This window comes from Oncorhynchus masou, chromosome 23, assembly GCF_036934945.1.
Source record: "Oncorhynchus masou masou isolate Uvic2021 chromosome 23, UVic_Omas_1.1, whole genome shotgun sequence".
Classification (NCBI taxonomy): domain Eukaryota; kingdom Metazoa; phylum Chordata; class Actinopteri; order Salmoniformes; family Salmonidae; genus Oncorhynchus; species Oncorhynchus masou.
In genome coordinates this window covers 61,664,727-61,692,410 of record NC_088234.1, presented here as the reverse complement: position 1 = coordinate 61,692,410, position 27,684 = coordinate 61,664,727, and the positions used below count along the sequence as shown (strand labels likewise).

The 27,684-nt window shown below is 41.2% G+C and overlaps 1 protein-coding gene across 1 annotated transcript in view; it reads right to left on the bottom strand.

Annotated features, from left to right (window-relative positions):
* LOC135510054 (potassium voltage-gated channel subfamily H member 1-like) overlaps positions 1–27,684 on the bottom strand; it is an 89,587-nt gene that overhangs the window by 21,289 nt on the left and 40,614 nt on the right. The window contains exons 10-12 of the mRNA XM_064930854.1: positions 25,714–25,913; positions 23,776–24,028; positions 18,922–19,118 (exon numbers count right to left, since the gene is read on the bottom strand). Of these exons, the coding sequence (XP_064786926.1) occupies positions 18,922–19,118; positions 23,776–24,028; positions 25,714–25,913 (650 nt within the window). The remainder of the gene's footprint in view (positions 1–18,921; positions 19,119–23,775; positions 24,029–25,713; positions 25,914–27,684) is intronic.

The window sequence follows — 27,684 nt, the reverse complement described above, 5'->3', positions numbered from 1 at the left end:
TTGTGCTTGTGTATTTTGGGACAGACATGTGCTCAGTCAGTAAGGAACTCCCATGGCACGGTCTGAAAGTTCATAACTCGCCTATGGCTCAAGCCTTACTTTCTCATGGGGATGCTATGCTAACATAGCCTTCTGCCTCATGAACCACTCAAGCTAACGCAGAGCAAATCCAGTCTGCATAAGACAAAACAACAGCCATGGTCATTTAATATATATATATATAAAAATGCTACCCAACTTTTTATTAAAAATTTTATAAAAAAGGTGCTTTATCTGTTAGCTTATCATTGCTATTTATAATTCACTTTCACAATTTGAAACTGAAAGACAGTCTTTTCAAAGTAATACTGCACCCAAACCCAAGTCATTTGAATGTGTAGCAGAAGACCCCTAAAGGCAAAGCAAGCAGTGTCATTTTGATTCTCTTTCGATAGATCAATGGGCATGGACGACTCACCACATTATTGTATCCATGGCGATGCCAACAGGGTGTTACTCCTTCTAAGACTTGCCATCAGCATCTGGGTCCACTCAGCCATAACAAAACACAAAGTAGGTTGATGCTGTAGTGTATTCATGTCGTCTTCAGAGGCTCATTAGACGTATGATATGCATTGATGTGTGACACTAATGTATCCGTCTTTTCTCTGAATGCTGTTACAACGCAAAGGAAGATACAAATGAAAAAACTGTACCAGATAAGAGTTGTAACTTATACCATACCAATCTGTTGGAATTAAACCAAATGAGATATACAATATATTATATATATTTTGTATTCAAGTGTGATCCCAACATTGGCGTCTCTTTCTCTCTTCTACTCCCTCGTTTGGCCTAACAGAGTTGTAGATTCTCTCTCTCCCTCTCCCTCTCTTTCTCTCTTCTACTCCTTCGTTTGGCCTAACAGAGCCATAGAAGTAGATTCTGTCTCTCTCCCTCTCCCTCTCGCTCGCTATGCCTGTGTGCAGTATTTTGTTTGGTTTATTCTTTAGCATGGCCTTTGGCTCTCTACCACTCATGCTGACAGCAGTATAGAGAGAGCAGTGTGCTCCTTACCCAGACCACAGTACCCATCAACCACCACTTCCACCCCCCACCCAGCACACCAATATTTCACCAACTGACAAACACCATCTGAAGCCCTGTGGGAGCGCACACACACGCACACGCACACACACACACCCTCTCAACTCAATCTAACACCCCTGCCCTTTTTATCTCCCTCATACCATCCAACCTGACATCTGAATGACCACTCCCCTCACCAGTAACCCTCATACCATCCACCCTGACATCGAAATGACCACTCCCCTCACCAGAAACCCACCCGCTCCATATGCTACACTCTTATTTGAGGTTCCATCTAGAACCTAAAAGGGTTACAAGGCTGTCCACATAGGAGAACCCTGTAAAGAACCCTTTTTGGTTCCAAGTAGAACCCTTTCCACATGGAACCCAAAAAAGGATTCTACCTGGAACTAAAAAGGGTTCTCCAGTGAGGACAGCCGAAGAACCGAAGAAGAGTATAGCACTCCAAGCCCGCGTTGAAGATGCTGAGTGTTCCTGCCTGGACCAGCATGGGATTAGTGCTAGCATTAGGATGAGGGCAAGGGAAGGCAGTGGCAGAGTGTGTGCCTTTGCGATCGACTGCACAACTGATCCTCTCAAATGTCCTCTGTTTCTTACACAGCCGGCGTCCCAAATGGTACCATATTCCCTATAGCTCTATGGGCCCTGGTCAAAAGTAGTGCACTATATTGGGAATAGCGTGCCATTTAGGAGTCCACTCGCACAGAAGTCAAAACTCTGCTTCTGTGATATTTCACACCAACACTTCGTCATTAAGCTGTCTTTATAGTGACATGTTGTCCACGTCATTTAAAATGTGGTCCTTTGATTTCCCCAAAGGCAGAACAGAACAGAAATCTGCCATTCACACGAGCAGAAGTCCAAACTATGGTTAAATAAGGAACCCAGCGGGCAAAGCGGGTTGAATGACATCAATCCACATCAAGGAGAGACGAGTGTTCGACTTGCTTTTTTAATTTGAATTGATGTCATTACAACCAGTTACTATACCCTGATGAAGACAGATTGGCTGCCTAAACGATGGTATTAAAGCATCTGAGCTCATGGAGTGTGCGGCCCTCCTTTCATTTTTAAATCTGGTTGAATGTCATTGCAACCTATTTATAGGTTGAAATCGGGTTGTAATGATGTTGATGCAACCAGTTTTGCCCACTGGGGAAGATGGCTAGGTGACAATATTGCAACCGTAAATTTCATCGACCACCCTAATCGTGGAAGGGTGTACTTTTCATTACTACGATTAATTTGTTTTCACTATAACTGTGACAGTGGACCAAGATCGATGTTCACATACTGCCATCCTTTTTAGTCCAGAATTGAGCATTCGGTTCCCTTTTCCCCAAACACTGCTGCTGATTGTAAATTGCTTTGCATTGCCTGCATTGAACCGTTATTGAAGCCCTCCTCCTCCTCCATAGCCTGCCACACACACACACACACACACACACACACACAAACGATTATCTGCCACCCTGGTAGTTTACTTCATGTGGAGCCTCACACTCCTATTCACTCACACAGCTTCTTCCCAACTCTCTATAATTCAATACATTTCTCAGAATATTAAATACACTGCATTCGGAAAGTATTCAGACCCCTTCCCCTTTTGTTAACGCTCATCAATCTACACACAATACCCCATAATGACAAAGCAAAAACACGGTTTTAGTAATTTTTGCAAATGTATTAAAAAAAACCAACAGAAATACCTTATTTACATTATATTCAGACCCTTTGCTATGAGACTTGACATTAAGCTCAGGTGCATCCTGTTTCCATTGATCATCCTTGAGATGTTTCTACAACTTGATTGGAGTCCACCTGTGGTAAATTCAATTCATTGGACATGATTTGGAAAGGCACACACCTGTCTACATAAGGTCCCACAGTTGATAGTGTATGTCAGAGAAAAAAAAAAACATGAGATCGAAGAAATTGTACGTAGAGCTTAGAGACAGGATTGTGTCGAGGCACAGATCTGAGGAAGGGTACCAAAACATTTCTGCAGCATTGAAGGTCCCCAAGAACAATTTGCCTCCACCGTTCTGAAACGGAAGAAGTTTGGGACCACCAAGACTCTTCCTAGAGCTGGCCGCCCGTCCAATCAGCAATCGGGGGAGAAGGGCCTTGATCAGGGAGGTGACCAAGAACCTCATGGTCACTCTGACAGAACTCCAGAGTTCCTCCGTGGAGGTGGGAGAACCTTCCAAAAGAACAACCATCTCTGCAGCACACTACCAATCAGGCCTTTATGGTGGAGTGGCCAGGCAAAAGCCACTCCTCAGTAAAAGGCACATGACAGCCCGCTTGGGGTTTGCCAAAAGGTACCTAAAGACTCTCAGACGATGAGAAACAAGATTCTCTGGTCTGATGAAACCAAGATTGAACTCTATAGGTTGAATGCCAAGCGTTCTGGCGGAAGCCTGGTACCATCCCTACGGTGAAGCATGGTAGAGGTAGCATCATGCTGTGGGGATGTTTTTCAGCGGCAGGGACTGGGAGACTAGTGAGGATCGAGGGAAAGATGAACGGAGCAAAGTACAGAGAAATCCTTGATGAAGTCCTGAGCGCTTTGGAGCAGGTTTTCAGACTGGGGCGAAGGTTCACCTTCCAACAGGACAACGACCATAAGCACACAACAAAGACAACGCTGGGGTGGCTTTGGGACAAGTCTCTGAATGTCCTTGAGTGGCCCAGCCAGAGCCCGGACTTGAACCTGATCGAACATATCTGAAGAGACCTGAAAATAACTGTGCAGTATGCTCCCAATCCAACCTGACAGATCTTGAGAGGATCCGCAGAGAAGAATGTGAGAAACTCCCAAAATACAGGTGTTCCAAGCTTGTGGCGTCATACCCAAGAAGACTTGAGGGTGTAATCACTGGCAAAGGTGTTTCGTCAATGTACTGAGTAAAGGGTCTGAATACTTATGTAAATGTCATATTTCAGTTTTTATGGACTATTTATGAATATCTGCATCTTTCTCTCCATTAAATAAGTCCTTAACTTTGGGTCAGAGAAAGGTGCTGTATAAGCTCAAACTCTCTTAAATTCTCTCTCTCTCAGAAAGATTCAAAATAAAGAATTTTACAATGAATAAGTGGTAACTGATGTAATATAACGCATTTATAATATTATGTGGAAATGCAAAATGCTCTCACACCACTGTAATGTACTTTGTTATATTATGTAAAATGCTAAATATTATCTCTCTGATTGTTGAAGTGTGTTTTATTTGTCAGCTTAAAAGCATTCCGAACTGCAATTTGGAATCCATTAATAACATTCGCTCTATCATTATAAATAGTCTGACATTTTCAACTGATTTCACCTGACTATATAATAGAGCAATGTTATACTATTGTGCATTTTCTTGGTTCTATCACAATGATTATATCAGCCCCCATCCGGCAAATCTGAGGCGTGTTCAGCAGGATGCAACATTTTGGAACAATTTTGGAACGTTCAGATAGCATATTTCTATGTCGAGCAAATATGCCTCAGTTCCATTGGTGGCATTTCAAATCAAATTTTATTTGTCACATACACATGGTTAACAGATGTTAATGCGAGGGTAGCGAAATGCTTGTGCTTCTAGTTCTGACAATGCAGTAATAACCAACAAGTAATCTAGCTAACAATTCCAAAATTACTACCTTATAGACACAAGTGTAAGGGGATAAAGAATATGTACATAAAGATATATGAATGACTGATGGTACAGAGCGACATAGGCAAGATACAGTAGATGGTATTGAATACAGTATATACATATGAGATGAGTATGTAAAGAAAGTGGCATAGTTAAAGTGGCAGGTGATACATCTATTACATAAAGATGCAGTAGATGATATAGAGTACAGTATATACGTATACATATGAGATGAATAATGTAGGGTATGTAAACATTATATTAGGTAGCATTGTTCATTTCAATTTGTGGGCGCAGGTTATAATATGGTTGTAATCGTTTTAATAAAAATAATAAAAAATAAAAAAACACTTTAGTTTAGTCAATATTTTCTTAACTCTATTTCTTGAACTGCATTGTTGGTTAAGGGCTTGTAAGTAAGCATTTCACGGTAAGGTTTACACCTGTTGGTTAAGGGCTTGTAAGTAAGCATATCACTGTAAGGTCTACACCTGTTGGTTAAGGGCTTGTAAGTAAGCATTTCACTGTAAGGTCTACACCTGTTGTATTCAGCATTTCACGGTAAGGTCTACACCTGTTGGTTAAGGGCTTGTAAGTAAGCATTTCACGGTAACGTCTACACCTGTTATATTAGGCGCATGTGACAAATACAATTTGATTTGAAATTTGATTTGATTATGTCCTGAAACATTGTAAATAAAATCAAGCACTCATAATACAGGAAATGTGTGTGCATACCAGCGTTACCGTCTTCCAATACATTTTTCCATATAACAACAGTTATTTCTCATAATTAGTAACATATCTCTGAGGAATTGGATGCTGCTGCTGGTTGTCTCTCCAATCAATGACACAACAGGTTGGTGATGAATAGCCCTTATGCCAAAGGACAACGCTGAGCGTTCAACATATGCTCATCATTGCTCATACAGGTCACGCACACACCCATAACCATATGATATAATGGACAGATTATTCATCATCATCCACTTTGATTCAAATGAATCACGCTTCTCGGATTTAATGGTCACAAACCTGGGTTGCATAAAATACACTGGTGTGGCTTATGCAACTGTAATTGTCCCAACTAACATCTTTCAGTGGTAATGGTATTTTCCATTAGACTGCACAGCCCTGGAAAAAAAACATGAATCCTTTGCTGACCCTTGCCACATTCTAATGTAGCTGAGAAATCTAAGGTGATCAGTACAGTGCCTTGCGAAAGTATTCACTCCTCTTGGTGTTTTTCCTATTTTGTTGCATTACAACCTGTAATTTAAATGTATTTTTATTTGGATTTTATGTAATGGACAAACACAAAATAGTCCAAATTGGTGAAGTTGTAAAAAATGGTGTATTCAACCCCTTGTCTATGAAGCCCCTAAATAAGATCTGGTGCAACCAATTACCTTCAGAAGTCACATAATTAGTGAAATAAAGTCCACCTGTGTGCAATCTAAGTGTCACATGATCTCAGTATATATTCACACATCTGTTTTGAAAGGCCCCAGAGTTTGCAACACCACCAAGCAAGTGGAACTATGAAGACCTAGGAGCTCTCCAAACAGGCCAGGGACAAAGTTGTGTAGATGTACAGATCAGGGTTGGGTTATAAAAAAATATCAGAAACTTTGAACATCCCACGGAGCACCATTAAATCCATTATAAAAAAATGTAAAGAATATGGAATCACAACAAACCTGCCAAAAGAGGGCCTCACACCAAAACTCATGGACCAGGCAAGGAGGGCATTAATCAGAGAGGCAACAAAGAGACCAAAGATAAACCTGAGTATCTGTCCATAGGACCACTTTAAGCCGTACACTCAATAGAGCTGGGCTTTACGGAATTGTGGCCAGAAAAAAGCCAATGCTTAAAGAAAAAAATAAGCAAACACGTCTGGCATGTTTGGCAAAAGGCATGTGGGAGACTTCCCAAACATATGGAAGAAGGTACTCTCGTCAGATTAAACTAATATTTAGCTTTTTGGCCATCAAGGAAAACTCTATGCCTGGCGCAAACCCAACACCTCTCATCACCACGAGAACACCATCCCCACAGTGAAGCATGGTGGTGGCAGCATCATGCTATAGGGATGTTTTTCATCGACAGGGACTGGGAAACTGGTCCGATTTGAATGAATGATGGATGCCGCTAAATACAGGGAAATTCTTGAGGGAAACCTATTTCAGTCTTCAAGAGATTTCAGACTGGGATGGAGGTTCAGCTTCCAGCAGGACAATGACTCTAAGCATACTGCTAAAGCAACACTTGAGTGGTTTAAGGGGAAACATTTACATGTCCTGGGATGGTCTAGTCAAAGCCCAGACCTCAATACAGTTGAGAATCTGTGGTATGACTTAAATATTCCTGTATACCAGCGGAACCCATCCAACTTGAAGGAGCTGGAGCAGTTTTGCCTTGAAGAATGGGCAACAATCCCAGTGGCTAGATGTGCCAAGCTTATAGAGACATACCCCAAGAGACTTGCAGCTGTAATTGCTGCAAAGGGTGGCTTTACAAAGTATAGTTATGCACGTTCAAGTTCTGTTTTTTTGGTCTTATTTATTTTTTGTTTCATGAAAAAAATATTGTGCATCTTCAAAGTGGTAGGCATGTTGTGTAAATCAAATGATACAACCCCCCCAAAAATATATATTTAAATTACAGGTTGTAAGGCAACAAAATAGGAAAAATGCCAAGGGGGTGAATACTCTCGTAAGCCACTGTATTATTACCATATAACGTTTTCCTACTCTCACAAAGTCAGACATTCTACTCTACTAAAGTAATATCCCATGAAGATACATATTACTATATTATTGTATATTATTGTAGTATTATTATATATTAAACATTTGTTTTAATGATGTGTGATATCCTCTCTCACTCCCATTACCCAGCATGCACCATTCTGTAAATGCTCTTCTGTCCCTGCCGCGCCCATGGACAGGAAATGGTCTGGTAGAAGACATGTTTCTGATACATCTGTACAACCCTAGCTCCTAGGTGAGATTGATGTTGTTAGGAAGGAGGAGGTCTGTCTCAATAAATCACCCGAGTTTAGTTAAGGTCTATAAATCTGCCCGGAGACCAGCCATTAAACACACTGCTGCAGATGGTGGGAGACAGAGACTGTCACTACAACTCAGAATCAACATATTCTAGCCACTCAAATCCTTCCCCTTCACTCCCATCTACAGCAAGTCTCCATTCCAGTCTTCCCCTTGTTCTCCCAATTCTCTTCCTCTATAGTACTTTGCCACTCTTCAAAAAGGCCCACTCCTTAATTCTGAGGAAACAATAAAACAGCAGCCCACCACTTGGTTTCTCATACAGCAAGTCTTCTATCCATTCCAGTCTTCCCTATTTCCCTTCTCTAATGCTCTATCCTCCCTCTTCCTTTCTGTAGCTTCTTATCTGCCAACCTTTCATTTCCTTGGGATTATGTCTAAAGTCTCAATCCACATAGTGGTGTTTCATATGGATGAGAGGACGTTTTGCTGACAAATGGCGGGCTTTTGTAAGCTCATTACACTGCCCTCGTAGGAAAAGCTCTGTTAACAACAGAGAAAGCAAACTTTGTTTTACAGGTCACAGAGGCGGCAAACTTTGTTTTACAGATTTCTTTGGTAGGGTAAGGTCCTTTGAAGGGTAAGGTGGTCACTCTTGGGATGTTTAGTGAGCAGAAAGGACGAGATCAGCAGAGATCAGGACATAGGCTCAGCAGAGTTTGGTGCTGATGAGGCAGGAATGGACAGACGAGGGAGGAGGAAGGGTGAGGCCAAGTCTGGGTCTGAGGGGTAAGTACAGCCTGCCAGGGTTCATCGGTACTGTAGCATTTACTGTGGACAGACACAACCCAATGCACCAAATCTTCCTAGTAAGTCTCAATAGCACAATACTGTTCATAGATTGAGATATAAATACTAAATAGTTCTCTATGGATACAACTGGCCAACTAAGTGCAGTCAGTCTGTTCTTTCTTTCTTTTTAGATCTGACTGATTTATAGTCCATGTTATCAATTGTCTGTAGTGGCTGGCTTTTGAATTTATACTAAGACTATTGAATTAGCAGCACCAGGAAACCAAACCAAAGCTACCTGCCTTAATGGTCCACTCTTCAATTCTCCAAGCATTAGGCTGCTGCGAATTTCCAGTTTACTGCTTTGTGTTGAAGCAGATCACATACATTCTAAAAAGTCTACTATACTCAATATATTGAAACAACAATTTGCATCCAGGATAAGAGTTGTAATAAGTCAGCACTATATATTTATTTAACTAGGCAAGTCAGTTAAGATCAAATTCTTATTTACAATGACAGCCTAGAAACAGTGGGTTAACTGCCTTGTTCAGGGGCAGAACGACAGATTTTTACCTTGTCAGCTCGGGGATTCGATCTAGTAACCTTTCAGTTTCTGGCCCAACACTCTAACCACTAGGCTACCTGCCGCCCCAAAATATCATATGAATGACATCAGTAAGCAGAGGGAAGTCCCCGACGCTTCACTCAGTGCTACGGTAAGCGCTAGCTGTGTGGAGGAAGCCTCAGGTAAGCTAATACATTCTGGAACCAAAACGTTCCATGGTCATCAAAGTATTGGGTTTCACCAAAGCAGATGAGGTAAGCTCTGGAGACCTTGAGTTTTACAATCTCAGCTAATCTCTAAAACAAACGTGGCCCATGCACCACGTTCCCCCAATGGTGTTTGGCATCTCAGGGGCCAATAGGTTGATATTAATGAACGACACAATAGGCCACTATGGTGTAAACTGGTCATGGCAGCTTCAGACGGAACATGGATCTATGTTGTCAGTGGATTTAAAACTGAGTGGTGTTTGGAGGTTTTGTTAGGTATGATAGTAATGGATTTAGCTCAACTGGCGCAGGATGGGGCATCACAGTCAGTGGTGCTGCATTATGTGACCAATCAAAAGGACATTCCACTCAATCTGCTCACTGATTGGCTCCTGAGAGAGAACCGGGTGAAGCGTGCCAAGTAACCTTTTCTAACCTCTGTTACATTGCTATGTAATCACTCACCCTTTACACCACACACACACGCACGCGCACACACACCCCAAAGGTCTGTAAACCTACTTTGAAAGACATGGTAGCGATCATAATAACTAGTAAACAAGAGACAGATGATCAACAGATCTGTCAGATAACATCATGGACCCCGTCAAGTCAATACCAATCCTTATTACAGCGCCACTCTAGAGACCTAATTGACCTGTAAGGGCATTACTTTTGACATAGATTAATTTGTGGAATTCTCAGGGGGAACCGTAACAGGGGTAGAGCCCCTATTGGTGTCTCCTCTGGATCTGTGTCCTGTTACAGAGACTTATAGCTATGGAGTGCAAGAACAGATTGATTATCTCCTATCCCACCTGAGCCCTCGGAGAGGCCGGATGGTCGCAAATGGACACCGTAAATCAGTGAAGGCTGCTGAGGGGAGGATGGCTTATAATAATGGCTGGAACAGAGCAAATGGAATGGCATCAAAAGACGTGGTTTCCATGCCATTATTATGAGCCGTCCTCCTCTCAGCAGCCTCCACTGCCATAGATAGCTGCAGCATCCCATTGTCTGTGTATGGTTGTCTTATCTGCATTGACTCACATGCAGAGGTCATTTACAGCAGAATCAAGGCTTATGAGCGGTCGCACGGATACACGCACGAATGTACACACACATCCACACGCATGCACTCTATCACAGACACACAAACACTGTAATCTCAGCATGGTTTTACACTGATAGTGCAGAACTAGCCAGCTGAAGTACGTGTTTTTGACTGATGTGGTGTGGCAGTAGATGAAATGGGATGAGTTTCCCCTACACAATGTAAAGTGCTTTGAGCATATTGGGAAATAACTATATTTATCATAACTATTGTTATTAATACTTAAGGCTGTGTACTGCCTTCCCCATGAGTGAGTTTACATGGACTCGCTCAAAGCCTTTATTTAAAAAAATCCCTTATCCTGTGATTTCAGTACATTATATGTATTCTAAACTATATGTAGCCACAACACCTGCTTGCAATTCAGTATTGCGTGTTTGCATTGCGACTGTAGCTTACAAACTTGTCCTTAATTAAATTAAACACCTTGCATGTTTGGTTGCAGCTGGGTCATTCATGAATTGCAGTGGTATTTGGGCATGGCATTTTGGAAAACACTTTTCAAAATGTTTTGTTTATTTAAATGTATTCTAAATGAACTAATATGGCAGCTTAATAATTGTTTATATTTTTTACCATTATGATTGCATTGTGCCACCAGTAGGAGTTGTAACACCAATGACGGTAAACAGCAATGACACAAGAGGTAATTGAGGATTTTCTTAAATGATAGCCACATATGTTCAAATCTAATGTTATTAACCCTTATATTATTTACTGATGAAGTGATATGATTCATAATTTTACTCAACATGCAATTTTTCTTCATTTAAATTGAATAACACCAACTACACTTTTTGTCTAACTGACTCTTCCATAATATTTTTTGTTAACCTTTCTTTAGGCAGGGAGAGTCCCATTGAGACCAATGTTTATTTTGAGGGAGCACTGCATTCAGACCCCTAGTCTTTCCTGGTTTTGACCTTTCTGCCTTTCTGTCCCTGTTGCACCCTTTCTGGATTATTGAACCCTGCCTGCCCTGAGACTGCCTGCCGTTCTGTCCCTGTTGCACCCTTTCTGGATTATTGAACCCTGCCTGCCCTGAGACTGCCTATCGTTCTGTCCCTGTTGCACCTTTCTGGATTATTGACCTCTGCCTGCCCTTGACCAGTTGTTTGCCTGACCCATTACTAGCAATAAAAACTTTTGTTACTTCGACACTGTCTGCATCTGGGTCATACCTGAAACCCAAGAGAACAAACTGGCCATGACTGACCCAGCAGACTCAGACTCACACCAGCTCCACAATACTGTCTCCCTGCAAAGAGACACCATTGGAAGACACAAGGAGGTACTTCAAGGTCTTATGGAGGGACTCCATACCCTGGCAGAATGACATGACCAGGCATTCAATACTTGCTGGAGCAATTACGCAGATTCCCCACTGAGCAGTGGATCACACCCGTAATCTCCCAGCCTACCCCAGTGTCCCGAGAACCCCGCTTACTTCCTCCGATCCTGCCAGTCTTCTCTCCCAGTGCTCCCTCATTTTCGCGCTGCAGCCTTCTTCGTTCCCCTTGAACCTTTCGAGGATAGCGTACATCCTAACGATGATGTCCGGCGGTGTGGGAGCAGCAATCCGCCATCTGCCTCAGTCTGGAGGAGTTTGTGGAGGAAGTTCGGAAGGTGTTTGATTCTCCGTTGTCCGGTAGAGAGGCTGCTCGTAAGCTGATCCAGCTACGTCAAGACTACTGTAGTGTGGCAGACTACGCAGTGGATTTTCGCACGTTGGCGGCTGAGAGTGCCTGGAACCCAGAAGCAAAATGTTCCTGCACGTAGTATCGGAGGAAGTAAAGGACAAGTTTTCAGCCCGGGAACTACCGACGGATCTCGACTTGCTCATTCAAATCGATGGGTGACTACGAGAATGAAGGAAGGAAGGAGAGGAGATTCGACTTCACTTGCCCGTCCAAGGATTCCACATCGCCTCAGAGGCATCCCGGAAGTCCCTGACAGCTCCATTGCCAAGAGAACACGAGGCTACCCGAGTTTCCACGAGAGTCTCCGAAGACTGACGATTCAACTCTTCCCAAGCCTATGCAACTAGGCAGAGATAGGCTGTCTCCAGCTGAACGGCTAGACAGGCTTCACACTAAGAGTTGCCTGTATTACGGGACTACGGGTAATTTCCTCACCACCTGTCCACTAAAAGACCACCGGTAGGAGCGAGTACTCTGGTGGGTCATACAGAGAACGTTGCTCTCCCTTTACTCGCATCCCTTTTCATGCCATGTTGCTGTGGGGGAACCAATCGAAATCTCTCCGGATACTCATCGACTTGGCTTCCGCTATGGATATCCCCACTCAGCCCCTCTCTATTCCCATGGATGTTAGAGCACTGGACGGGAACTCTATAGGCCGGGTCACCCACAATACCACCCCCATCAACCTACATGTGTCAGGGAACCACAGCGAGACGATCCAGTTCCTTCTGCATCAGATGACCTAGCCTCCACAATCACCAGACCTCAACCCAACTGAGATGGTTTGGGATGAGTTGGACCGCAGAGTGATGGAAAAACAACCAAGTGCTCAGCATATGTGAGAAATCCTTCAAGACTGTTGAAAGAGCATTCCAGGTGACTACCTAATGAAGCTGGTTGAGAGAATGCAAAGAATGTCATCAAGGCAAAGGGTGGCTACTTTAAAGAATATAAATATATTTTGATTTATTTAACATTTTTTGGGTTACTACATGATTCCATATGTGTTATTTCATAATTTTATTGTCTAGACTATTATTCTACAATGTAGAAAATAGTAAAAACAAAGAAAACCCTTGAATGAGTAGATGTGTCCAAACTTTTGACTTGTACTGTAGTTCAAGCATCTATCCAGCTCATCAGGCAGAACTGTGTTGAGTTAACATTGTTTTCACCATACCTTATCGACGTAAACATGTCTTTTTGGCTTTTTGATTGAATTTGCAACATTTAAGTCTTACATGAACAAAGGTTTAATCACAGGCATTTATCATTATCATTAACATTATCATCTAGAAATGTAGTAGTGAAAATTATAAAATTTGAATATTTGTAAATAATCTGCACACATTGCCAACTATCCAAATGGTTCTTACAAACTTTTCATTTCTCCCTTCCTCCCTTTCCCTCTCTCCCGCTCCCCTAAATCTGTCATTGGTGTATTGATTGAGCCATGCCAGGCTGAGGTCCAAGAGCGCCTTGATAGCCAGCGTTTTGCAGTGATGAGTAAGCTATCTATCCCACAGTACAGCACACAGCTGTGGTTAAGTGGTGAGCCTGTGCTCAGTTCACAAATTAACATCAGCTGTTGAGCAACTTGAGGAGACTTAATTACTTTGTGTTTCATTGGATTTTTAACTGTCACGTTCAAAACATATTGATTCAGTGGTTGTGAAGATGCTCTGCTTTTTTGACACCACACTCCACAAAGCAAGTCCTGCAGGCTCTAGTTTGATCTTATCTTGATTATTTTCCAGTCATATGGTCAAGTGCTGCAAAGAAGTACCTAGTTAAGCTGCAGCTGGCCCAGAATAGAGCGGCACATCTTGCTCTTCACTGTAATCAGAGGGCTAATATAAATACTATGCATGCCAGTTCATCTTGGCTATGAGTTGAGGAGAGACTGACTGCATCACTTCTTGTTTTATAAGAAACATTAAATGTGTTGAAAAATCCAAATAGTTTGCATAGTCGCTTACACACAGCACTGACACACACTGCACCAGACATGCCACCAGGGGTCTTTTCAGTACCCAAATCCAGAACAAATTCAAGAAAACACAGTATTATATAGAGCCATGATTGCATGGAACTCCGTTCCATCTCATATTGTTCAAATGAACAGCAAACCTGGTTTCAAAAAACAGATAAGCAACATCTCACGGCACAACACCTCTCCCCTATTTGACATAGATACTCTGTGCATTGATACTGTAGGTAGGCGTTTAAAATGTACGTAGTACTGTCCTTGAGCTGTTCTTGTCTATTAATGTCCTGTATTACGTCATGTTTCATGTTTTGTGTGGACCCCAGGAAGAGGAGCTGCTGCTATCGCAACAGCTAATGGGGATCTTAATAAAATACCAAATATCAAAGCTCTCACATCATGCTCAGAGAGAAGATCACACATCACAGTACAGAGTAGGACACAGACAGACACACCTCTGCTGCAGCCATGGTACATCCTGTCACAATACCATCATAAGTAAGCTTTGTACATCTGATTTGATCCACCATCACACAATCTATCATCTAAGATCTCAGAATCACCCCTTAATGATTAATTCATTCCAAATAAAAATCATCTAGAAGGTGATCGGCATGAATTTTGTCTATAACTGAAAATCAAAGAGTTTATGCTGATACTGCTAATATAAAAGTGATATGGACTTCAAAATACTAGATTGCAATCTGCTATTGACTTTTCTCTGATTGTTACAATGAGATGATATTGATTAGATTAGATGCTTAGGTCAGGATTCATTAGATCAGTGGTTACTCAGGTCAGCCTGAAAAACATAGCATATATTGCATTTGTTTAGTTGGTGTCTACGGTGTAACTACGTAGGAGCTGTTAAATTTGAGGGCGACTGCTCTTACGATTTAGTTTATTAGGATCCCCATCAGCTACTGCACACGCAGAAGTTACTCTCCCTGGATTCCACATAAAACGTACAAGTACATGACAAAGTACAAAACATTATAGACAAGAACAAAATATTAAATTATAAATCAAATAAAAATAAGAGATATATATGAAAGACACCAGGTGGCCCTTGTCACGAAACCACACCACAAGTATTCAGACCCCTTGACTTTTTCCACATTTTGTTACATACCAGCCTTATTCTAAAATAGTTTAAATGTTAAAAAAAAAATCCTCATCAATCTACACACAATACCCCATAATAACAAAGCAAAAACACAGTTTAGATTTTTTTTTGCAAATGTATTAAAAATAAAAAACAGAAATACCATATTTACAAAAGTAATCAGATCCTTTGCTATGAGAATCGAAATTGAGCTCAGGTGCATCCTGTTTCCATTGATCATCCTTGAGATGTTTCTACAACTTGATTGGAGTCCACCTGTGGTAGAGCTCTGAGACAGGAATCTGTTGAGGCACAGATCTGGGGAAGGGTACCAAACCATTTCTGCAGCATTAAAGGTCCCCAAGAACACAGCGGCCTCCATCATTCTTAAATGGAAGACGTTTGGAACTAGAGGTTGACTGATTATGATTTTTCAATGCCGATGCCGATTATTGGAGGACCAAAAAAGCCGATACTGATTAAATCAGCAGATGTTTATTTATTTATTTGTAATAATGACAATTACAACAATACTGAATGAACACTTATTTTAACTTAATATAATACATCAATAAAATCAATTTAGCCTCAAGTAAATAATGAAACATGTTCAATTTGGTTTAAATAATGCAAAAACAAAGTGTGGAGAAGAAAGTAAAAGTGCAATATATGCTATCTAAGAAAGCTAACGTTTCAGTTCCTTGCTCAGAACATGAGAACATATGAAAGCTGGTGGTTCCTTTTAACATGAGTCTTCAATATTCCCAGGTAAGAAGTTTTAAGTTGTAGTTATAGGAATTATAGGACCATTTCCCTCTATACCATTTGTATTTCATTAACCTTTGACTATTGGATGTTTTTATAGGCACTTTAGTATTCCCAGTGTAACAGTATAGCTTCCATCCCTCTCCTCGCTCCTCCCCGGGCTCGAACCAGCAACACAACGACAACAGCCACCATCGAAGCAGCGTTACCCATGCAGAGTAAGGGGAACAACTACTAGAAGGCTCAGAGCGAGTGATGTTTGAAACGCTATTAGCGCGCGCTAACTAGCTAGCCATTTCACTTCGGTTACACCGGTTGATAGGCTTGAAGTCATAAACAGCACAATGCATAAACAGCTGCTGGCAAAATGCACAAAAGTGCTGTTTGAATGAATGTTTACGCGCCTGCTTCTGCCTACCACCGCTCAGTCAGATACTTAGATACTTGTATGCTCAGTCAGATTATATGCAACGCAGGACACGCTAGATAATATCTAGTAATATCATCAACCATTTAACTAGTGATTATGATTGATTGTTTTTTATAAGATAAGTTTAATGCTAGCTAGCAACTTACCTTGGCTTACTGCATTCGCGTAACAGGCAGTCTCCTTGTGGAGTGCAATGAGAGAGAGGCAGGTCGTTATTGCGTTGGTCTAGTTAACTAAGGTTGCAAGATTGGATCCCATGAGCTGACAAGGTGAAAATCTGTCGTTCTGCCCCTGAACGAGGCAGTTAACCCACTGTTCCTAGGCCGTCATTGAAAATAAGAATGTGTTCTTAAATTATTGCCTAGTTAAATAAAGGTATACAAATAATAATAATAAAAATAATAATAAAACAAATCGGCGCCCAAAAATACAGATTTCCGAAATCGGCCCTAATTAATTGGCCATTCCGACAAATCGGTCTACCTCTATTTGGAACCACTAAGACTCCTCCTAGAGCTGGCCGCCCAGCAAAACTGAGCAATCAGGGGAGAAAGGGAGGTGACCAAGAACCCCATGGCCACACTGACAGAGTTCCTCTGTGGAGTTGGGAGAACCTTAAAGAAGGACAACAGTCTTCGCAGTACTCCACCAATCACATCTTTGTGGTAGAGTGGCCAGACGGAGCCACTCCTCACTAAAAAGGCACATAACAGCCCGCTTGGAGTTTGCCAAAAGACATAAAGGAATCTCAGACAATGAGAAACAAGATTCTCAGGTCTGATGAAACCAAGATTGAACTCTTTGGCCTGAATGCCAAGCGTTATTCTGGAGGAAACCTGGCATCATCCCTTTGGTGAAGCATGGTGGTGGCAGCATCATGCTCTGGGGATGGTTTTCAGTGGCAGGGACTGGGAGACTAGTCAGGATCGAGAGAAAGATGAACTGAGAAAAGTACAGAGAGATTCTTTATGAAAACCTGCTCCAGAGCACTCGGGACTTCAGACTGGGGTGAAGGTTCACCTTCCAACAGGACAACAACCCTAAGCACACAGTCAAGACAATGCAGGTGTGGCTTCGGGACAAGTCTCAATGTCCTTGAGTGGCTCAGCCAGAGCCTGGACTTGAACCGGATTGAACATCTCTGAAAAGACCTGAAAATAGCTTTTCAGCGTCGCTCCCCATCCAACCTGACTTAGCTTGAGAGGATCTGCAGAGAAGAATGGGAGAAACTCCTCAAATACAGGCGTGGCAAGCTTGTTGCGTCAGACCCAAGAGACTCAAAGCTGTAATCGCTGCCAAAGGTGCTTCGACAAAGTTCTGAGTAAAGGGTCTGAATACTTATGTAAATGTGATATTTCTGTTTTTATTTTTTTATTTTACAAATTTGCAAACATTTCTTGCTTTGTCAATATGGGGTATTATGTGTAGATTGATGATTGGGAAAATTTTAATTGAATCCATTTTAGAATTAGGCTGTAACGTAACAAAATGTGGAAAAAGTCAAGGGGTCTGAAAACTTTCTGAATGCACTGTATCTCACCCACGTTAGAAGTTCAGAACAAGAACGTGTAGGCTATATAGAAATAATGACAGTCAAATAGAAAATATTTCAATGGAAATTTAAAAAAAAATCTAATTCACGTTCATCACTAGCACCACCCCATCAACATATGTGAAAATGGCACGTTTCTATGTTTTGTAATGAAAAAGATAGAGGAAGATAAGTGTTTCCAATGACATCCTCAACCAATCAGTAGACAATTAGCAGGCAATGCCAACTCATAATTGGTTGAAAATCACAGAAAGCACACTGATGATGTCATTGGGAACACTTATCTTCCTGTATCTTTTTTAGTACGAAACATAAAAATGCGCCATTTTCACATGTTGATGTTGAGGTGGTGCTGGAGATTACGAAAATTGTGAAAGTTCCCCTTTAAACAAAAATAATACAGATTTATATTTGCCTCATGGAGGTGTAGATTAAATCATACATTCCAGTGTTCAAACTTGTAACATGACTGCATTTAACAGGGATTTCTACTAATGCGACTATGGCAATGTTCGCGATAGGAGGAGCCTCTTCTGGATTTGACCGCTCTATTACATTTAAACCTCTGACACATCCTAAACAAAAGCAATGATAGGCTATGCGTTTTATCGGTCACTGTGGGTTACCGCTGATCTGATTTCAATCCTGGCCTTAGATGCCCTGTGCAGATGATGAGAAGGGAGAACAGAGAGAAATATATATATATATATATATATATATAGAGAGCGAGAGAGAGAGAGACATGAAAGACAGGCATAGGAGACAAGGAAGATAAAATAACAACAGCTATGAGAAAAGAAGATGAGTTTGATAGGCAGGGAGGAAGAAGAGTGGCCTGGTGAACCAGCCTGATCACTTAGATGAACGAGTCTGGTGAACAGCTATGAGGCTGGTTCTATGAGGCTAGAAGATAAGTGGATGGTCCAATAAGTTACACTGACCCTCTTCCGCAGGTTGTATGTGAGCAGCAGGTTCCGTGAGAAGTGGTTAGAGAAGGCCGTGTAGAATTCCAGAACCTTCTGCAGGGCGTCTCGTTTGATGACGTGGAGGTCACAGTAGGTCAGGGCACGCACGTTGGCACACGCCTGGGCTAGGGTCACCTCCTTCCAGAACACATCCCCAAACACGTCCCCCTTACCTGCAGAGAGAGAGAGAGAGAGAGAGAGAGAGAGTGAGTGAGAGAGAGAGAGAGAACTTACTTTTTTTAATACTTTAGAAAGATTTCCAAAATATTTTTTTTACCTGCAGAGAGCGAGAGAAAGCAGCTAAAATGCCAGGTTTACAACTGAGTATTTACCCATTTACTTCTGAGACATAACAATAGTTAGTTTATCCCAGTGACTATGCCGGAGATGTGAAGACGAAAGTTTGCTCCCATAATTAATGCCTAGGCTTTGGCTCAGCAGGATAACAAAGTGTTTGGTTCAAACCCTGTCAGTCACAGCAACGAAAGCCTGTTTGAACCCATTAATCTTACTGGCTGAAATATAAAACTTGTTGATGTGAATCATATCAATGTTCAGTGAATTGACAAAGCATTCACAGACACTATATACATTTGTTCTGATCATTGGGTCGGGCTTCTGAGAGGATCCTATTTGTGATTCTGTAAAATTGCATTTAAAATGGATGAGCTTGTTAAAAAGATAAGACATTTCACAACAATACCTAACAGTACAACTGTCTATGAACTGACAATAATTGAAATGATTAAACTACAATATTCAAAAGGGCTTTGATATCTTTGTTGAATGATTGAAAGTGAATGGGAAAATGTTTGATGCTGTCATTGCAAAATATAACGAGATGATTCATTATATTACCTAATGATGTGTTCCTACTTGGAACTCACAAGATTTCATGCAATTGCACAAGACATGCATTCAATTACACATCCACACGCGCACGTACCAGACCTTGGTTCAAATACTATTTCAGGTATTTCAATTACTTTTCAACGATACATTTGAAAACAAGTATTCAGATAACCTTTATTTGAAAAAACAAGTAGTTGAATTTTGGAATGTATTTGGAAAAACTCAAATACACAAACAAGTATTTAAATAACATGTATTTGAACCTAGTTCTGGCGCGCACACACACACACACACACACACACACACACACACACACACACACGTTCTCGTAATCAAACACATAAAAATATTCTATATTCATTTGGGAAAAGAAACAGGAAATCTCTCCCATCAGTCACTTTGCTAATCACCATACTGCAAATAAATCCCAATAGAAGTTAATTGACTGAAAAACAGTCATTATGGTGTAGCAGATAATCTATGGTGATAGAATTATTATTATTATTTAAGTCAGGATCATCTCCTACTCTCCAGAGAAGCTCTGACTAGCACAGCACAAAGTAAGAACGTTGCACAGTAACGCTCAGCATAGTACAGCACCGCTCAGATCAACACAACACAGCCCAGTATAACACAAGCGAGAACAAAACAGAACAGCACAACACAGAACACCAACCTGCTAGATTTTAGTTGATCTACTCATCTAGACTACTAATCTCTCTCTCCCTCACACACACACACACACACACACACACACACACACACACACACACACACACACACACACACACACACACACACACACACACACAAAGTGTATGCATCCAGAAATGAGAGCTGTTTATATTAGTCTCTTTGTAATTAATGCTGACATTTACATTTGTCATTTAGCCTGACATTTACATTTGTCATTTAGCAGACATTCTTATCCAGAGCGACTTACAGTTAGTGCATTCATCATAAGATAGCTAAGTGAGACAACCACATATCACTGTCATAGTAAGTAAATGTTTCCTCAAGAAAGCAGCTTTACGGTACAGTTATTGAAAAGCTGCCAACATCCATCAAAAACACGGCCAACATCCATCAAATACACGGCCAACATCCATCAAATACACGGCCAACATCCATCAAATACACGGCCAACATCCATCAAATACACGGCCAACATCCATCAAATACACGGCCAACATCCATCAAATACACGGCATCTGTTTATATCAGTCTCTTCCTAATTAATGCGGACATCTGCCTCAGCTTTACGGTACGTTGTTGAAAAGCTGGCAACATCCATCAAATACACGGCCAACATCCATCAGATACACAGCCAACAACGGCAAACATCCATCAAATACACGGCCAACATCCATCAAATACACGGCCAACAACGGCCAACATCCATCAAATACACGGCCAACAACGGCCAACATCCATCAAATACACGGCCAACAACGGCCAACATCCATCAAATACACGGCCAACAACCATCAAATACACGGCCAACAACCATCAAATACACGGCCAACAACCATCAAATACACGGCCAACATCCATCAAATACATGGCCAACATCCATCAAATACACGGCCAACAGCCATCTAATACACGGCCAACAGCCATCAAATATACGGCCAACATCCATCAAATACACAGCCAACATCCATCAAATACACGGCCAACATCCATCAAATACACGGCCAACATCCATCAAGTACACGGCCAACATCCATCAAATACACGGCCAACATCCATCAAATACACGGCCAACATCCATCAAATACACGGCCAACATCCATCAAATACACGGCCAACATCCATCAAATACACGGCCAACAACCATCAAATACACGGCCAACATTGAATTACAGAGCGTACCTGGGTATGTGTATGGCCCCATAAAAAACAGTATGATAGTAGTTTGAACTAACTCAGTGGCCTTGTGGCTAGAGTGTCTGCCCTGAGATCGGAAGATTGGGAGATTGATTCCCGGCAGAGTTATACTAAAGACAGTAAAAATGGGACCTGATGCATCTCTGCTTGGCACTCAGTATTAAGGAGATTGGGGGTAGGGCCCAGCGGTAGACCAGCGTCCTGTCCAGGGGGGGTACTTGTACATCAAGCTGCTTCACGCTACAGAACAGGAGATCCAGCTCCTATGAGCTGTTCTGGCTCACACAAGCCAAGGCTCCTTACTTACTTATAGTTTGTCGGTTGCTGGTAGTCAGTCCTAACAATGTAAATTCACACTCAAATGTTGGAACTAACAAATCTAACATATCATTTGCGATGGGTTTGTAGTTGATGAGTTTGTCAGCATAATCAGATTGGATTGAATAAAAAAGCAAGGCTTTCATGTCTTACAGCCTAAAACAAACCAAGGCAGTGATAGAGGCAAAAATGGAACAGCAAAACAGCTAGAGTCAATTCTAGTAAAACTATCATTGTTCTCCGCAGCTGTGGAAATGTGAATCAACTGCATGGTCGTTCTAAAAAGATCTTGTGAAACATCACAGCAAAGTAGAAAAATATATGGCAAATAGAAATCCAATCTGTTTTAAGAGATAGATGGGAGGTTGAATGGAGCTGAAGGTTGGGACTAATAACAACTAGTAACAAGATAACTCATGTAAAACATACTGTGTCCGTAAAACGTACATAGGTTCAGAACTTTTGTGAAAGAGCAAAGTTTGACAGATATTGCAAATAGAAATCTAACCGGAATGACATCAGAAATAGATGGAGAGGTTGAGGGTAGAGGAAGGACAGGAGTTAAAACAAACAAAATAACTATTGTAAAATAGATTGTGTCCATAAAATGTATATAATATGTATAAACTGGAAGTAGAAGCCTAAGCGTTGTTGTTATTTATATATATATATATATATATATATATGGGGGATTGGAATTGATGCAAACAATTACATTGATGGAAGCTACAACCTATCTGCAACATTAAAGCTGATCTACCCCCTTCTGACAAACCAAGAGCGAATGAGGTAACCAACTAGAGTTAATTAGTTAATAGAATGATCACGGTGCTACGTAGACCTACATTCAGCAGCTGGTGCAGCAATGATTCTGTATAGCAGCTGCCATTAGTTTAATGAGACTGTGATTTACAGCAGTAGCTAATTCATCACCCAGGGTTCAATCAACACGAACTAACCAGGTCAGCAACACAATAGAACATAACCACAGCTACTGTTTGTTAGTAGGCCCAGGGAGATGGTGTTGCATTTTTACTGTTTACCATGTTTTATTATGTTGGTGTGTATGTTTGCCTGGCAATGTTGGCTGTTTGCCCAGCAACAGTCTAACGGTCTGTATATGCGCTCACACACATCCGCCGACACACACACACACACATACACACACACACCATGGAGAACAACCAAAACATAATACGAGAAATAACAAAGAATCCATCACTCAGATCAATAACAAGGTGTGATTTACAGGCACTCAACATTTAACTATGTAGCCTTCACCCTCCACTCCCACATTAACACCCTGGTAATGTCTCTACAGGGACTGTCTTTGGGATTCGACTATAGCTCCTTTCACACAAGGTAGCGATGAACACCACGGTACCAATGTGCACCGGCTCAACTTAAGCACTGGTCCATGGACAGCAACTCACTCAAAATACCCGCAAACCATCCTATACAATAGACAGCAGTAAAGCACCCAAGATGGCCACCATGTAATCCTACATCGTCATACTGTATAATACACAACTACTCACCCAAGATGGCCACCATGTAATCCTACATCGTCATACTGTTTAATACACAACTACTCACCCAAGATGGCCACCATGTAATCCTACATCGTCCTACTGTATAATAGAAAACTACTCACCCAAGATGGCCACCATGTAATCCTACATCGTCCTACTGTATAATAGAAAACTACTCACCCAAGATGGCCACCATGTAATCCTACATCGTCATAATGTATAATAGAAAAGTACTCACCCAAGATGGCCACCACCTCATCATCTTGGATGACCTCCAGGGATCCTGACACCACGAAACAGAGGCTGTCAACACTCTCCCCGGCATGGTAGATGAGGTCGCCAGGGGCACAGTGGATAGTCTGGAACTCCATGGCCAGGGCACGCAGGCACCCGTCACTGGCCAACCTGAATGCAGGGTGTTCTTTGAAGACTTTCCTGTTGAGGTGGACGCAGATATCTGCCCTCATGTCCTTAGGGCATATCTGCAATACCTGGGACAGGGAGAGCAGAGGGATAAGAGTTAAATAACCTAATTGTATCACCTTCCAAACTCATGGTCTTTGGTGAACCAGTAGTTTCTGACTGGCAGCCATGATAGCGTTTAGATATATTACTTTAAAATCTTTATTGTGAAATATTCTAAGGGTGTCGCAACAAGGCAACCAACCAAAAACAGATTGCTAATAATTATAATAATAGCAACAAAATGAAATCTTAGCTAGACTTTTAATCTTGTATTGAGTGATAATGCATTTAAAAGTACATTTCTTTTCTTACCAAGATAAAAAAAATTTTTTTACTGCATTGACAGATCGCTTGTCTTATTTTAACCTAAAAAAAGACTTGATACAAGGTGAAATAAGATTTTAAAAAACACTATTAAAATTATCATACTCCACTTCTATCAAGCCAATGCGGTAAGATAATTTATCTTGATAAGAAAAAAGTAATTTTAAGAGCATTATAACTCAATACAAGATTTTGTTAAATCTAGCTAAGATGATATTTTTTGCAGTGCATCAACAACACCCACCATCATCATACAGTAATGGTGCACATTGGGCAAAAGTACAAGTTAGAGGGGCACAGAAAATACAACAGTACATCAATGTTAAAATCCTGTTATTTTAATCTTCTTTTTCGGTCTTAAAAAAAGGAAAAAAGGAAGTATAAGTGTATAGACTAACCCCAACAATGTTTTAAGCTTAGTGGTATGGGTTACAGTTAGTTAAGTATGTGAACAGAGCACACTAAGAATCACCCAGAACTACCACTCAAACCAGCCTCCTCTCTACAGGCCTGGCTGGGATACTGTTGTTGTCACAGCAACAGCCACAGTTAAACACCTGGGAGGCTGAGGTGAGTCCATGTGTGATAGCAGAGAAAGGATTTTACCCTCCTTCGCTCATCCATTCTCTCTACGCTGTGGGAGAAATGTGCCTGGAAGCTTACATGTTGTTGCTTTCTACGGTCACTGAGGTAATCCCAAAGCATACAGCATAGGAATGTGTCTAAAAACTGTACTGAACTGCACATACTCACCCCAGCTATCAGGCAGCCCCAAAAGGACAACACACTGTATTTTATATTTTTATTTAACTAGGCAAGTCAGTTAAGAACAAATTCTTATTTACAATGACAGCCTACCCCGGCCAAACCTGGACGACGCTGGGTCAAATGGTTCACTTATTAGACACATTTCTTACATTGATTTCCTCACTGTTTTTTCTGTAAACTGCTCATAATTGGTTTAAAACCATGTCACATTCAGGCATTTAATTAATTGGACACAAATTTCACATTGGTTAAAAATACCACCAATTTGCTAATCAGCCAAAGTTTGTGTCATAACAGCGTCTTAACAGTCACTTGTCATAAACTAACACCAGCTGTCATGACTAATTATAATAATAAGTTAATATGACAGTTACAAAGCATTATCCATTAACTCAACACCAACACTCAACACCCTCCCCCACACTCCCACCCCAAGTGGACTGGTCAAGCACATCGAAACACAGAGCCACAATCACCACAATACAAAGGGGCCAGCTAGCTGCGGAAGCTACCATGCAGAACCAACCAACCAACCAACCAACCAACCAACCAACACGGGGGGTGGGGGGGACAGCATGCAAGCCAAGGTAATGAATGTCAGGCTTACAGTTTGAGATACCTTTTCAGTATCTATGCCCCGGGACATGGACCAGGTGGAGGCGATGTAATCCATGACCCTCTCGCTCAGCCCCTTGGGCACCTGGTAGAGCTTGAGGAAGTCACGGACGCTGTTCAGCATCTCGTGGTAGCGGTTGGTGTTGGCGTACATCTGCTGGAAGATGGTGGTGACGTTACCGAAGATGGTGGCGTAAAGAAGGGCTGTGAAAAAATTAAAATAAAGACGAGGAGGGAGAAACATTGAGAACATTTAGAGAAGATTACCTTGCAAACCAAAATAGGTTGTGTGAAAGTTCCCAGAACATTCGTTAGGTATCGGCAAATGTTCTCATAACACAAAAACTGTCCATTTTGTATAAAACATTCACCTGATGTTGCAAGAGCTGGAACTAGGGCTGAATCGTGACCACAGTAAAATTCCACGTGACAGTTGAGTCACCGTATTCTCGTTTTATGCATGCTGGACATGCTTTGGCAGTACCCAATTTGCTAACAACCATCAGGTCATAATGTCCTGGTACTTATGGCTCAATTGTCCCTCTAAACACTCTAACATCAAAGAATATGCAATCAAAAATCACATCAAACACTTATCCAAACAGGGGCCTATCCTACTTTTAAAACTCACCTCACTGTGACCAATTTGAAGAAAGAAGTTCAACAGCAGGTTGAAACAGTGTAAAACATGGTTGTTGTGGATGTTTCAACGCCTAACACAACAAAAAGGACAGTGCTTTATAATGGGATGATTCATTCAAAACACTCATATGCATATTATAGTTTACGCATAGGTTTATGAGCCCCCAAAAAAACAATTAAAATGATTGTGCATTATACAGTGCATAGCCTACCGCATATTACGCATAGCAGAAAAACATAAACTAAACTGATTTAAGATGTATTTGGTAAATAATTGGTCTAGCCTTTGAGTGGACTGTATTACTATGCATACTGGGTGGACTGGTTACCTTGTGCTACGCTCCAAAATGTATATCCATGGGTCTAGGAGACAACGTATAGCCCAAAGCGATGCTGTTGGTTAATTGATTGGATTACAGTTATCCTACAATTCGTGCATTTGATTTTGAATAGCCTAGTAATAGGAACATTTTTATATTTTCATAATTCATTGGTGACACATTACTGTACCTATTACCTATTCAGAATATCTCACCACCATGTTTCTAGCCCCCCCCCCCGCCCCCACTATCGATGTTCCCTAACAGATTTCACGTGGCCTCCATTCGCTATTCGACTGCATAAAGATGATATGCATGTCCCTGTTCCTGCCCATTTGATAAATGGTTATTCTAAATCGAAAGACAAGATTCAATTGAGAATAGTCCGATGGGTGAAAATATGATCAGTTGATGAGAGAACAGCTGTGGAGCCTGGGGCAAGGAACAGAGCGCAAGCTATTTTTCTACTTTCTCAAATCATCAATAGCCTATAGTTATACCATGCAGCCCTTGGAATGTATTATATATGTTTTGACTTCTAAGGTTTGTATCATTCACAACTAAAGTTGCCAAATAACTCTAAATCTAGTTTTAAATTACCACTTTTAGGCTTGATATAGCCACTTCATATGCACATACGCTCCGGAATGAGAAAAATATCCTTGCCATTTTTTCAGCTCAGTTCAATTCTATTCTTATTACTTTGAAGTTATATAAAATAATTGCATGGGACTTAAGAATATATTGTCAGCTAAATGAACAAGCCTACATACAGCCTATGGTATGGAGCATAGCCAGATAACTAACTGTAGGCCAACTCATTCTGTTCTTCTGAAATACATTTTCTTTATATCATGTTTCTTTAAACCTGACTAAAATGAATAATGGATGTATTGTGATGGTATATATTACATTTCTTTATTATACTTTTATTGAAATGTAGACGTTCCAAAAGGTGCACATCAGCTGCTTGTATGCCTGGAGATGCTAAACGTGTTTCTGTTCATTAACGG